The sequence below is a fragment of the Saccostrea cucullata genome, unplaced genomic scaffold, assembly GCF_032062105.1.
Source record: "Saccostrea cucullata isolate Sc308-1 unplaced genomic scaffold, CSIRO_AGI_Scuc_v1 ctg1640, whole genome shotgun sequence".
NCBI classification, from domain to species: Eukaryota; Metazoa; Mollusca; class Bivalvia; order Ostreida; family Ostreidae; genus Saccostrea; species Saccostrea cuccullata.
In genome coordinates, this window is record NW_026918614.1 from 26,824 (window position 1) to 42,208 (window position 15,385).

At 33.4% G+C, this 15,385-nt stretch overlaps 1 protein-coding gene across 1 annotated transcript; it reads left to right on the top strand.

Annotated features, from left to right (window-relative positions):
* Nucleotides 1-2,514: 2,514 nt before the first annotated feature.
* LOC134268607 (uncharacterized) lies at nt 2,515-11,429 on the top strand. Its single transcript, XM_062750871.1, has 7 exons — nt 2,515-2,755; nt 5,018-5,302; nt 8,927-9,244; nt 9,346-9,444; nt 11,042-11,075; nt 11,205-11,284; nt 11,389-11,429. Exons 1-7 carry the CDS (start codon nt 2,515-2,517, stop codon nt 11,427-11,429), a joined length of 1,098 nt encoding a protein of 365 aa, XP_062606855.1.
* Nucleotides 11,430-15,385: the final 3,956 nt, after the last annotated feature.

The following is a 15,385-nucleotide window of genomic DNA, read 5'->3' on the forward strand; positions in this document are numbered from 1 at the left end:
TGGGAAACTGTTGCCCGAGGCCGAAGGCCGGGGGTAACAGTTTCCCAGGTCTTCTCCACTACCTCTGGACAATTGTTTGACTGTTTCACCGAGTAGTCATTAAATAAGTGTTTTATTACCTAAACTACTATATAATAACTAAATTGGAATAAAAACACACAAACAATCAATAAAGAGTTTGATCAACTGTTTATCCACATACCAGTCTATCAATTAGCTGAACAAAGAATGTAAATATCAAATTAATATTAAATAATTTTAATTAATACTTAAAAAATTGATTGTGTGTTTTATTCCAATTTAGTTAATTATATAGCAGGTAAATAATGATGTCGTGATCATCAAAACGCTTGAATATCACGATGACGCTTTAAACAGGCAACAGTTCACTCTGTGGCCCGGTCAAAAGTTCGACTGTTTCATGATCACATGATCATAAAATGAATCGTGAAACAGTTCAAAATGCCTAATTACATTTTATGTAGTAGGTTCGGTAATACTGAATCCTAAGTGAAGTGTTTTCATTAAAATTCCCGCCCCGCGAATTCAAAAACACTATTTTCTTACTTCTTTCTCGCAAATATTCATATATATATATATATATATATATATATATATATATATATATATATATATATATATATATATATATATATATATATATATATTATGCTAGTAAAATTATTTTAAGCTAAGTTTCATCTATTAAATGTTAAATTGTAATTCCCCACTTTGTGCCTCATTATCTGTAAACCCGTGGGGACCTCCCGGTAATTTTATCCTTTTGAGATTAGAGAACTAGCATCATTATATCTCCTGCTATTGTAAAGACAAGAAGTCCAAACATTTGCTGAAATATTTTTTGGATTACCCACCTCTCTCCCCAAACAGACTTTAACTGTACATTAGCCCACCTCCAATTCATATGTCTATATGTTTTCATTGAAATTAAATTCCTTTTTATATGTATATAATATTATGTGTTCATATCCTATTTAGGCCAAATAATGGAATTTTGAGCCAATTCATATGTATAAGGCCATATTTTGGAGGCCACCTATTTTGCAAAATTATGTATGTAATGTAATAGTTACATACTGGGAGACCAACTGTGATAGTTGTTGTTTAATAATTTTTCTCAGGAATTGTGTTTTAAGGTTACATTGTCTCTGAGTCGTTTTTATTTCAGATTTATGAATTATTTTATATGTTGTCATTTCATAATAAATGACATATTTTTGGAACAAACATGTCTTATGTTATTTGGCAAAAGACAAGCTCAATGTTGTCAGACGAGTGTTTAATTCAAGGAATCAAAGCTGAACTATATATATATATATATATATATATATATATATATATATATATATATATATATATATATATATATATATATATATATATATATATATATATATATATACTTTTTCATACCAGCAATACTATATTGATATGATTATACCCCCGCATGAAAAGCGGGAAGTTATATAGTAATTGGAATATCCGCCCGTCCATCCGTCTGTACTTCCAGTTCTCCGTCCCTTCGTCTGTCCGTCTGTTAAGCTTTGGGGTACCCATCTCTTATCCGCAACTCCTCTACTACCACTGAATGAAATTTGACGAAACCTTCAGAGAATCTTTATGAAATATTGCCATTGTGCACTTCCTTTCTTTTGGATTCGACACATATTTTGGGTTTCTCATAACAAAACATGGACCTTGCCATTATATTCATATTGGAGGCGGGGGATGGGGGGGGGGGGCATTAAGTGAGCTCATTGCTCACAGTATCCCTAGTTTGATATCTTATTTTGATCGATATCTAAAAATCAATAAAACATTACAGTTGATAAAAGCTAAAAAAATAAAATCTATTGAACAAAAGAAGTTTCCTTTAATTACATAAAAATATCTTAATATAATTCAAACTAGAGGAACTGTGAGCAATGAGCTCACTAAATGATACCCTCCGCCTCCCATATGAATATAATGGCATTGTCCATATTTTGCTGTGGGAAACCCAAAATATGTGACGGATGAAAAAGTAAAATATGGGGTACACAATGGCAATATGCAATAAAGATTCTATGAAAGTTTCATCAAATTTCATTCAGTGGTATGAGAGGAGTTGCGGATAAGAGATGGGTATCCCAAAGCTTAACAGACGGAGGGACCTCTAGATATAAATATGTGCATGAATAAGGAGTTATTACACCTTATATGTTGATAAGACAATAAAATATAAGACCATATACAACATTTTAACACAAGTTTTATACATATTTAAATCAGATTCTTTTAAGAGTTGTAACTTGCATGTCAACATAATTATCTTGCAAGTATATATAATTGTCTTGCATGTTAAAACAATTTATCTTGCATGAAGGGGGCAGAAATATGCCACCATAAGAAAGTAAGAATTTTCTATCAATTTACATTTCAGCCATTCGAGCGCTCAGTGCAACAGTCGTTGAACTACGTGTAAATATTTTGATAGATTATTGTACAATCGACATGACTTGGAAACCACCGAAAAGATTTGCAAAATGCATGCTGTCTCATTATCGAGTAATAATATACGAAAACGAAACAGAAGTGATAAAAACGGAAACAACCGCCTTGAAGTATTCTTACTTCGGTTTTAAGTCAACCAGCCAGTATCAGATTGGAGTAACTCCAGCCTTTCTTTGTGAAGGCAATGGCAGCATTACAGTATATGGAAAAGCGTGGGAGGAAAATGTATCTGGAATTCCAAGTACGTTTCAAATATGAAATCTAGGAGCTAATTAAAGTTTTTCTTTTTATACCCCCGCTTGAAAAGCTGGAGGGTATATAGTAATCGGTATGTCCGTCCGTCTATTACGTTTTGGGGTACACATCTCTTATCCACAACTCCTCTCATACAACTGAATGGTATTTAATGAAACTTACACAGAATATCTATTACACATTGTCATTGTACAAATCCTATTTAACTTTTCGATCCGACAAATATTTTGAGTTTCCCATAGCACAACATGGACATTGCCATAATATTCATATGAGAGGCGTGGGTATCATTTAGTGAGCTCATCAAGAAAATTATAACGAAAATCTCGTGCGACTGAGGCAAGAATTGTCGATAAGCTGGATACATTATCCTGCTGAATACAATATACGAGATCGGTTATTGTAGATTTTACAGGACATGTTAAGAAGAATTAGCAGTCCTAAAAATATTTTGCTTAAACGTTCGGTCGTGTACAATGCTGATAAAATTATTAGTTCTCTTGTGTTATAATTTTTGGCGTCACGCAAAAAAAAAAAGCTTCAAAAGCTCCAACTCAATGTTATTAGTAAGATTTGGACCTTTTTTGGCACTTAGATATTTTCCACTAGGCTGATGTTTCTGATAATGTATTCCACAATTCTTTCTGATAATCGGTACTGTGGAATCAGCATTGTTCGTTGGAGACCAATATTCGTGGATTTCCTGGGTGCCCTTAACCACAAATTTATATCCCCATGAAAATTTATTTTCTAAACATATTCAGAGTAGAGCAGAGCAGAGTTCCCAAATGAGTAAAGAAGAATCATTTACAACTTCTTGACAATAAATTATTTCTCAACTGTATGTTTAGGTCACCTGAGAAAACTCGGTTGACCTGTTGCTATCTGTTTTCATCCGTCGTTCCGCGTTAACATTTGAAAATTATAAGCTTCTCTGCAACCGCTCAACCAATTTTGGCATAAAACATCTATGAGTGAAGGGGAAAAATTATATAAGAATTTCATGGTTCCTGTCCCCCTTGAGGGGTGGGGTCAAAACAATTACAATAAATGCAATCTTAAAAAAAAATTCTTCTTTACTATACTGGACATCAAGAAGTCACACTGTTGGCATGATTGTAAACAGCATTGAGTTTTCTACTCAAATTCTAGAAATTCATGGCCCCAGGATCCTTGTGCTAGGGCGGGGCTAAATAAATTATTGAAAATGCATTATTTCTTGGAAAATCTTCTTCTCTGCGGATAGGCAATAAACTAACCAAGTACACAGTTATATTGAATAAGGCTGCCTCTTCCAAAATTGTGAATTTCCTGGTCCCAGTGTCAGGGGTTTTAGTGTAAGTATATAGTTATGTTGAATAAGGCTGTCTCTTCCAAAATTGTTGATTTCATGGCCCCTGGGTAGGGGGCTCTGGTGTTAGGGCAGGATTCTATTGATCATATAGTGAAAATGCATAAATTCTTTAAAAATAAAATCTTCTTCTCTGCTTCTATGTGGTTAACAAACTAACAATTTAAGTACACATTTATTATGAGCAAGAACGTCTCTTCCAAAATTATGAATTTCATGGCCCCTGGGTCTGGAGTTCTGGTGTAAGGGTGGGGCTCTATTGATTACATAGGGAAAATACTTTAATTCTTTAAAAATCTTCTATGCTCATGGGTATTAGACAAACTAACTAGATACTTAGTTATAATGAGCAAGAATGCCTCTTCCAAAATTGTGAATTATATGGGCCCTGGGTTTGGGTTGCTGGTGTAAAGGGGCACTATTGATTATACAGTAAAATTCGTTTAGTGCGAACACGGATATTGCAAATTTACGGATATAGCGAATATATCTTGGATCCCCAGCTATATGAATTTAACGGATTTCTTATACGGATATATCGAAATGCGGATATAGTATAAATATGATATTGTTATAATATAATAACTAAAATATAAAAAAGGAAGGATATGTCAATCAAAAGGGGCCAGAGATTTCTAGTTTCAATAATTCCCAGTAAAAATAAGTTTCTGAACACATTTTAATTATATTTCCGTGTGAAATCTATAGCAACATATAACATACAGAATATATAATTTTTTTTTCAAATCTGCGTTCAGGCTGCCGCTCCTTTAAATACGGTTGTCTCTTTCCCTTATAAATGAAATAAATGTCGTATATTAGAACACAAACGTTTGACTGTATTCAATGTTTCTATGTTGGTGTATCAATGATTATCTATTACTTTTTTTGTCGCAGATATTTCGAACTCATACCTTGAGGCGTCTGAAAACGAAAAGATTACAGTTGCATGTCCATTCCTTAGTAGATCCAACTATCACATTTCTAAAGTAATACAATGGGAGCACAGATTGGGAATAAATAAAATACAGATAAGAAAGTTTACTTCAAGAGAAATTAATCTTTTTTATCTGTCATACATGGATATGGGAGAATATTACTGTACTGTAAACTACAAATCGTGCGGGAGTATATCTGGAACGGTTGTGTCTGAAAGGAGCATTGTTTTTGTAGCTGTAAAAGGTAAGATATTTTTGCTTTCCATGATTTAATTTAAAATAATCCTTATACGATAAAGTTGGTCCTGATATAAAGACGGATTTGCTTCCGTCTAGTCATTATCTTTTGAACCACAAGAAAAGAAATTAGATATATCTGCAAATAATGACTTGGTCTTGAAAGTAAACATATGTAGATAGTCAAGTACAAAATCAGAAATTTCGACAATTAGTATTTTTTTTTTAATTAGAAAATAATTATTCATACTAAATATTAACATAAGGATTCCGTAAACTGTCTTTTTTAAAGTCATTTAATCGACTATAATTCCGGAGCGGAAGTGATGTCATCAAAGCGGAAAAAAGGATAAGTTCAAGACATGTAACATAAATATTGAAAAAAAATTAAGCCCTTCAAGAGAAATGACTCGCACAAATTCGATAAGAAAAAAGGAATTAAAATAACTGTAGAACAAAGCAGCTTTACAAGTATATTAATTCTTCTCAAGAAATAATGGCAAGGTCAACCAAACTATTCAGAAAGAAAAACCGGGTTCAAGTTTAATCAAATTTATGGTCATTGTCTCTTTTAAGAAACGTAGTTTAGAATTAAAGTAAATTGTAACAGAAAAGTCGAAACTTTAGTGAAAGCTATTATAACGTGTAGATTTTTCAGTTTTATTCAAGTCATGTCTTGGGAAGGGGTCGGTGAGGCTACAATAGGTAATCATTTTTTTTTAATAGAACATTCAAGAATTTTTTTTTTTTTCAATTTTTTCTCAAAATTTTCTCAAGAACTACCAGGGCAGAAGAGATTATACATGTCAAAGCTTCAGTTCATAAAATACGTTTAATCTTGTAGACGCTGACACGAAAAAGACGCTAACATTTCTCAAGAGTGTCAAACAGGTTTAAAAAACTTTATAACGTTACCCTACACCGGCGAGTGATGACCTCTTCACTACATCTTCATCGTCCACGTTGGCCCACAGATCGGAACAAATTTAGGACCACAACAGTATCTTTTATTAATTTGTTATTACAAATTAGACATTTTTTTGTAATAGCAAATTAGTAATTTCTTAAACCTAGTATTTTATACGTCAAAGTTATTGGTCAATAATAAGTTATAAAAGCTATACTAAGAGATTTGTTGATACGTGTAATTAGATAACAAAAATTTCTAATTTGTACCATGAACAGATGCGCATACACACGCGCGTCGCTCTGATTGGCTGACAATAAAAATCTTGATATCTTTCTTGTTTACTGACAGCATCCTTTGATATTTAAGATACAAGTATATACCATAAGGTTCTAAATTCCTGAAAGCACGTGCATGCTGGAATTTGATTGGCTGAAACTTTAAATGGGTATAACGTCAATCGTTCTCAACAAAATAACTAAAAGATGAAATTTTGAATATAGATAGATATAATAGGTTCCTACAATACGCTACTATCAAAATAGAATGCAAGGACGTACTTTCACGTGTGTTGAAATCTGATTGCCTAAACTAATTTTACGTACCGGCCAAATTCTCATTTGATAGGTCTTGTAATTGTTAACATTATTCGTTCAATACATTTAATAAATATTTTCAGACGGTATTCGGCAATAACGGTGGAATACTTAAATAACAGTAAAATACAAAAGCCCTTAATTGAAAAAAAAACCATGATACATAGATACTCCGTTGAAAAGAGATTGATTGATTGATTGTATATTGTTTAACGTCCCTCTCGAGAATTTTTCACTCATATGGAGACGTCACCGTATGCCGGTGAAGGGCTTCAAATTTTGACCTTTACTCGGCACTCAGGGCCATTGAGCAGTGAGGGATATTTATCGTGCCAACGCCTGCCGCTCACACGGGGCCTCATCCGAAGGACCCGCAACTTTCACTTCAAAGTGCCGAGCGCATGGCGAAGGAACAGTTGCTACCCATTTTATCGACTGGGTCAGTCGCGGCCGAGATACGAACTCACGACCTCCCGATCACGGAGCGAGCGCTCTACCGACTGAGCTACCATGAACGGTCCGTTGAAAAGGGAATATCTAGATCTAATAATGATAAATAGAGCAAATACAACATGTTCCTAAACTTCGTTCAACCATTAAATGCAGAACAAAAAGACCCCAAACCCGGTCCAAATTGCTGTCATCCTATCGTGTTCAAAATAAACTTATCTAAATTTAACAAAAAACCCTTTGATCTTTTTAACTCACCTGAGCCGAAGGCGAAATTTGTACGTTGTCTGTCGTTGTTGTTGTCGTCGTTGTAAACTTTTCACCTTCTCAAGAACCACAGAGCCAATTTTAACCAAACTTGCCACAAGGTATTCTTGGGTCAAGGGGATTTAAGTTTGTACATGTACAAATGAAGGGCTATGCCCTACTCCGAATGTAGATATTTACGAAATAGTGAAAAAAATAAACGGCATCATTGAAAAATCTTCTCAAGATCCATTGGGACAGGAAAGCTGAAACTCATGTAAAATAATATTGCCAGGCAGTGTAGATTCAAGTTTGTTCAAATCATGACTCCTAGGTGTATAGTAGTGCCACAATGAACGAAATTTTTACATAAAAATATATAGGAAGAATTTTCAAAAATCTTCTCAAGAGCAGCAAAGCAATGATTGGTCATATTTTTATGGAAGCATCCTTAGGTGGTGTAGATTCAATTTTGTTTAAATCAATACCCCCGGGGTAGGGCAGGGTCTCAATGAACGATTCAAAGTTAACATAGGAGTTATAGAAAAAAATCTTTAAAAATTCTTCTTCTTAAGAACAGCAAAGCTATGATTGGACATAGTTATATGGAAGCATCTATAGGTGGTGTAGATTCAATTTTTTTTAAAATCATGACCCCCAGGTAGGGTTGGGCTAGAATCATGGACGATCAAAGTTTTACATAGAAGTATATAGCAAAAATCTAAAAAAAATCTTCTCAAGAACAGCAAAGCTTTGATTGATCATTTACAGAGGAGTATATAGGAAAAATGTTTTGAAAATCTTCTTCTCAAGAACAGCAAACCTATGATAATATTCATATGGAAACATCCTCATGTGGTGTAAATACAAGTTTGTTCAAATCATGACACCTTGGGGTAGGATGAGACCACAATGGGCGATCAAAGTCCAAAGTCCGATCAAAGTTTAATACATTAAAAATCTTTAAAAATCTTCTTCCCAAGAAACAAAGCCATGGTTGGCAATAGTTATATAGAAGCACCCTCGATCAGGTGGTGTAGATTCAAGTTTGTTCCCTCTCCCTTTTAGGGGTACATGTAGGTTGGGATCACGAGCGTTTAAGCTTTGGAATGCTAAACTGACTTTTGCTATTTTTTTAGCCAGTGCTCAGGTGAGCGATGTAGCCCTTGGGCCTCATGTTATCAATTCTACGTAAAAGATGCAATTTGAATTGAAACAATCTTATCCCCATAATCCAAATTATGTTTTATAATCATAATATAAAATAAAAAAAATAGTTCTTTAAGAAATTATTAATAGGTCAAATTTATTGACAATTATTCGGTTTATCAGACATTTTTAAAACAAATAACACAGTTTGTATTGTTTTATGATTTTAAATATGAAAAAAAAAATTATAAAGTTACCTTCACATACACATTTTTACATTCAGGACCACCGATAATCGCTTCGCTTTCAGAGAAAGAAAGAATTAGTCGTAAACTTTCCTTGAATGTGATAAGTTTACCATCGCCAGACAGCAATGTTAGCATCACGAACAGTAAAGGGACTGAATTATCCACATCATCTGCAAGAATAAGACCGGGATTGGTGAATTATACAGCGTACGGAATCAATGTTCAAATAAAGGGATACAAAATGGATATTGTGATCGAACATGCAGAAATTGAATGGTTTGGAGAAATCATTGTAATTGTTTCAAACAAGCTGGGATCTGGGAAATACAGATTAATGGTTAAAAAAAGTCATGGTTAGTATAACAGTTATTTAATAGTTCAACTGCGCATGCCTTTTATTTATTTCTTTCAACATGCACACCAATCATTTAAATGTTAATCTTTGTTTTTTCAGAGAGCTTTTTTGATGAAAGTGAAGTACTACCGCTAGGCACTGTGAGTGGTTTGATCATCGTCTCTGTTGCCATCATTCTCATTTGTTTTATCAAGAAAAGTAAGTGTTCTATACAACATATATGTCTAAATATATCCAAAATAAATTTAGAACTAGAGTACTGTGAGCACTGAGCACACCAAATGATACCCCCTTCCCCCGCCTCCCTCATGATTATAATTGCAAACTCCATGTTTTGCTCTGGGAGACAAGAAATACGTGTCCGATCAAAAAGCAAATTAGGAGGTGCACAATAGCAGTAAGTAATTAAGAACCTGTGATTACAAAATTGTATTTAGTGGTAAAGGAGGAGTTGCGGATAAGAGAAGGGTACCCTTCAATCAGTATTATAGAAAGAATTGCAGTATCCATGTTTTGCTATGGGAAACCAAACATATGTGTCGGATCAAAAAGCAAAAAGTAACATAAGAAGCGCAGAATAGCATTATGTAACAAAGATTTCATGGAAATCTCATTAAATTCCATTCAGTGGTATAAGAGGAGTTGAGGATAAGAGATGGGTACCCCAAAGCGTAACAGTCGGACGGAAGGACGGACGGACAGACGGACGGACATCACGATTACTGTATACCCTCCAGCTTTTCAAGCGGGGGCATGATGATCGAAGTAAAAAGGAGAAACTAAAGTACCGAGTAAATATAAAAATCATGTATAAGCCTGGATACATATAATTTTCATTCTCAAAATGTATTTGTTGATCAACTTTTAATATAAAAATATGCAGTAGGTAGTTTTATTTGCATTTCCTGAAAAATGTGACATTTTGACATTTACTAATTTTCCCTTTATAATTTGATAAACTTTGAAGAAGAAGTCAAAGTCAAAGTGAAAAATTAGTCAAAGTAACGATTATTTACTCTTAGTGTTTCTTGCACAGAAACACTATGGGTAAATAATTGTTACTTTAAGAATTTAATGACTTCATTGTTAGCATTTTCAATTACTCAATGTCTGATTTTCAGAACCTGAGAATCGGACTACCTTAACGCACTTAAAAAGCTTTGAAAAAAAATCAAAGTGCGTAAATTTGGTATAAAATTTAATGCACTTTGATTCCTTTTTTTAAAGTGCGTTGATTTTGTCTAAATTTTATGTACTTTTATTTTTAAAGTGCATAATTATTTCAAAGTGCGTTGCCACACAGCAGTCATAGAATTGAAATCTATAAAACATAAACAATAGAATTTTTTATAGGTCACAGAATAAACGACGTAGAGTGGCTCTCTTGTATCATATCATTTTTTGTGGTTTCCTTATAAACTAGAAATTGATCATAAAGAATTTTGTTGTTTAACGTTCCTTTTGGACCGTGGAGAGCTGCAAATTTTGTCCTATACTTGGCACTTCAGACCACTGAGCAGTAAAAAATCTTTTTAGTGCCAGCATCTACTGCGACACAGGACCTCGGTTTAAACGGTCTCATCCGACGGACCTGTCTCTACGTCCCACAGTGGGATTCGAACCCGCGACATAAGGAATATCAACTCCTTACTTCACGACTCTAGAGCAGACGCTATAATCACTGCGCCACCCGGGTGACTGGTCATAAAGTTAAAGTATCTTTAACTGACCTAGAATTATTGAAATTCGAATTCATTACTCAAGCAAGAATGTTTATGTGTAGTGCTATTTGTAGGAACAGAGCACAGTTTCTGTTTGTCTAAAGAAAAGTGAGTATCACCTGTACATTACTTACACTAATTTGTCTAACTTACTAGTATGTCAATTTAATGACCAAATACTTCAGTTTTTTTTGCATGTCTAAATTCTTTAAAAAGAACTGTTTTGTTTCATGGAAGACAACAACACATACCTATCCAGTTAGCAGATCAACTGTATTCCAGACATCGTTCTCTCAATCAGAATATTGTGCAACTCGGTAAGTAAAATGTCTGTAAAAATTCTAAATTGGGTATGAAAATCATTATAGATTATTATATGTAATCTTATTATATGAAAACTATGTATATTCTCATTTAAAAGGGGATAGTCATGGAGCTCATCAAAGAGGATCCAACCTCTAACCAGTTATGCTGTGCCTTACAGAACAACAAATTTGGGGATAAACGTAATAAAAGTGATAAAGCACTTTTTTAGAGAGCTTAAAATACAGTAAATGACAAACATTCAATATTTAAATTTGCTGTTATTTTTTACTAAGTCAAATATGAAATTGATTTGAATGTTATATATTTGTGTATATTCAAATTGAAACGGAGAAACTCGCACTGAAGTGACGTCAAAATGAGCTACAGAGACGTTGATGAAAGTGCAACTTTACAGGACAGCGAGACATTCAAATATTGAATATATATATAGTTTTAGCCCTTTTAAACGCTAGCGCTATGTACTGCGCTTAGTGATTTATACACCAACAACTCACATTAAAGTTAAACACATTCCTTAAATATTTCACTTCAAGCTTTTAGAGGTCCGTATACTCTGCTCCTGGGTATTAAACAAACTAACTACATACGATGAGGAAGAGTGCATCTTCTAAATTTGTGAATTTCATGGTCCATGGCTCAGATGCCCTAATGTTATGGCAGGGCTCTACTGATAATATAGCGAAAATGCATTAATTCTTTGAATATACTTTAATTTCTCTGCTCCTTTGTATTAATTAAGCAAACTAACTACATACAAATTATGCAGATTTATGATGAAGAAGGGTGTCTCTTCTTAAATTTTATATCGCATGATCCAAGGGTCAGGGGTTCTAGTGTTAGGGCGATCTTCCACTGATTATATAGTGAAATTGCATTAATTCTATGAAAAACTTCTCTGCTCCTGGGTACATGTATAAACAAACTAGGTACATACATAGTTACATGTATGATGAGGATGGTGAATCAAATGGCTTCAAGGTCAAGGATTCTGGTGGGTCTATATAAATTACATAGACGTCGCGCACGGTGTTGGTTTCAAAAAATAAAAAATTACTATTCCGTTGGTATTTGTATCTTGTTTTTATGAGGTGCCGTATTTACTGGCAAAAAGTGATATCACCTATTTGAATAGGTGATATAACTTATTCGAATAGGTGATATCACTTATTCATTTTTAATAGGTGATATCACCTATTCAAAAAGGTGATATCACTAATTCGAATAGGTGATATCACCTATTGGAAATGAGTAGGTGATATCATCTATTCGAATAAGTGATATCACCTATTCGTACTGAATAGGTGATATCACAGGCTTTTGGATCACTTGAAAAAAAAATTGTGTGTAAAAAAAAATAAATATAATATACAGATTTCCACTGGAACCAAGAAAATTGCGCTAATAAAGTATTTTTTATTCACATGCTCTAAAATTCTACTTTCTATTTAAATTTATTCATAGATAAACATTCTTCATTTCTACCAAAGCTCATGTCCGAAATTAGCATTTTTCTAGAGATATTCTGAAATCAATCTAAAAAACACCTACTTTCTTTTACTCATAACTTTTGATTTACAAGAGCTAAGCCATTCACATTAAACACATGTTTGAAGTGCAGCGAAGAGTTGCATAGTATTTGGACTTTTTAAAGTTGATTTGTTATTTCGGATTGTAAGGTTAAGTCCGTATTAATTCCTTTCGCGAAAAATTAACTTGAAAACGTCTGCATCAACAACTACACCACCATGTTGATTATGAGTGTAAAAGAAGCTATGGTCAAACGATTTTTTCCCGGAATGCATTATACCTTTCGATTTTCAAAACAATTAGACCGCTAAAATGTTGTTTGTGACTTAGTAAGATCATATGATCAAATTAGAGAAAATCCATTTAAAGCATGAATGCATATGAGCAAATATTTATTGAGTTTAGAATAAACTCCGGGGAAAATTTGTTCCGTCGTTCCCTCTCAAAAGTTAGTGTAGCCCTTCGAAGGCCCAAGCTGATGTCGAGTAAAAAAATTAAGGTCAATTTTGGAATTGATTTCAAAATTTCTCGAGAAGTATTAGGAATTACGGAATGAAATTTGGTAGAAATGAAGATTGTTTATATATCAATAGATATGGATAAAAAGTAAAATTGTAAAGCATTTGATTTAAAAGAAATTGGCATATTTCAAATATCAATTATTTTTTTTTCAAAACATCATTTTTTTTTCTAAGCGATCTAAAGGCCTGTGGGTGATATCACCTATTTGAATTTCTTACAACATTAAAAAAGAATGCGTCCTATAATATACGGATTACCACTGGAACCAAGAAAATTCGGAATTCCAAGTTTTCATGCTTCATATATGTAATCCTTGAGGGAAGGCTCAATTGAATATCAATCACATTTTGTCCCTCTGACCTTGACCTTGGAGTTTGTCCTATTTTTTCCGAAAAAAACATTACCCTTCCCCATAACTTTTGATTTACGACTTTCATATTTCACATGTTTATTCCTTGTGACAAGACCTTTATTTGGGTACCAAGAACCTTGACCCTTTGACCTTGACCTTGGAGATTGACCCACGTTTACACAAAAATTCCAAATTTTTACTTTGGCACTAATTTTTAAATGCTAGATACTAAAAAATTCATATTTCAAATATCAATTCTTTTTGGCGAAACCTTTCATTTGCAATAAAGAATTTTGACCTTGACCTTGGAAATTTCTGTACTTATGAAAAAAACTTTAACCTTGGCTATAACTTTGAACGGTAAGAGCTACGGCTTTCAAACTTAAAATATGTGTGGGAAGACCTTTTATTGAATTTCAACAACTTTGACCCTTTGACCCTGACCATGGAGTTTGACATATTTTTTTTACAAACTTTAACCTTGGCCATAACTTTTGAACAGTAGGGGCTTGAGCTTTCATATTTCACATATGTAATCCTTGTGACAAGACCTTTCAATGGATATCAACAACCTTGACCTTTTTTACCTTGGAGTGTGACTTACTTTTTACAAACTTTTATCTTGGCCATAACTTTTAAACAGTAAGGGCTAGCGCTTTCATGCTTCCCATATATAATCTTTGAGACAAGGACTTTCTTTAGAAACCAACAACCTTGACCCTTTGACCTTGTCCTACCTTTAAAAATGTAAACCTTGGTCATAACCCTTGAACAGGCAGAGCTAGGGTTTTATATTTCACATTTGTATTTCTTGTGAAAAGGCTTTATTGTAGGTACCAATATATTTGATCTGCATTTGAGAAAGCTTAACCTTCGCTATGTTGCCATACGGATCAGTGTTTCACAAACACATCTTGTTTCAAAGTGCGTTAACTAGGACCCAAATTTAACACACATTAAAAAAATGTGCTTAATTTTTCAAGGTGCGTTGTAACACAAGTGATAGTCAAAGATTTCTCCATAAATAAGTTGGTCATATCGTGTCTGAGTTTAGTTGAAAGTTGATCGAAAGGATATCGTATGATTTTTTCAACACAAATATACGTGTAATGTGAAAACTAAAGCAACAAAATGGAAATTAAATATTTTTCAGGCGAAAACCAATATAGCGATTTTCACATTGATTAAAAAAGGGACTGGGTGGTTGTGGCCATTTTTAGACTATTTTGATCTCCTTTAGAAAAGGAACTACATATAAAATATTATAAAATGATCAAATTTTAAAACAAAAATTTATGAAATTTTTCTTTGCCAAATGATAGTTGACAGCTGAAGATATCACATCCCACAATTTCCGTTATATCTGGTGGTTAATAAAAAAATAATTTGTTGACCCCCTAGCCTCCTTAAATCAGAAAGTATGGAAGAACATGCTTTTAAAAATCTTTTATTCAATTTTTTTATGGTACATGTACCTGTACACGTTGGATATTCAACAGCCCATTTAAAATAAAAGATTTCACTTTTAATATGACAACTAACAACAAATATATATGATAGTTACTAGTTACAAGTCATTGCTTTTCTTTTCGAACGATATTTGCCGGAAATTGATTTTTGAATGAGTTAGCGTAGATTTGGGGGGGGCAAGACATTTAGCGTTGTACTTGAAATTAGCAGAAGTTCCTTT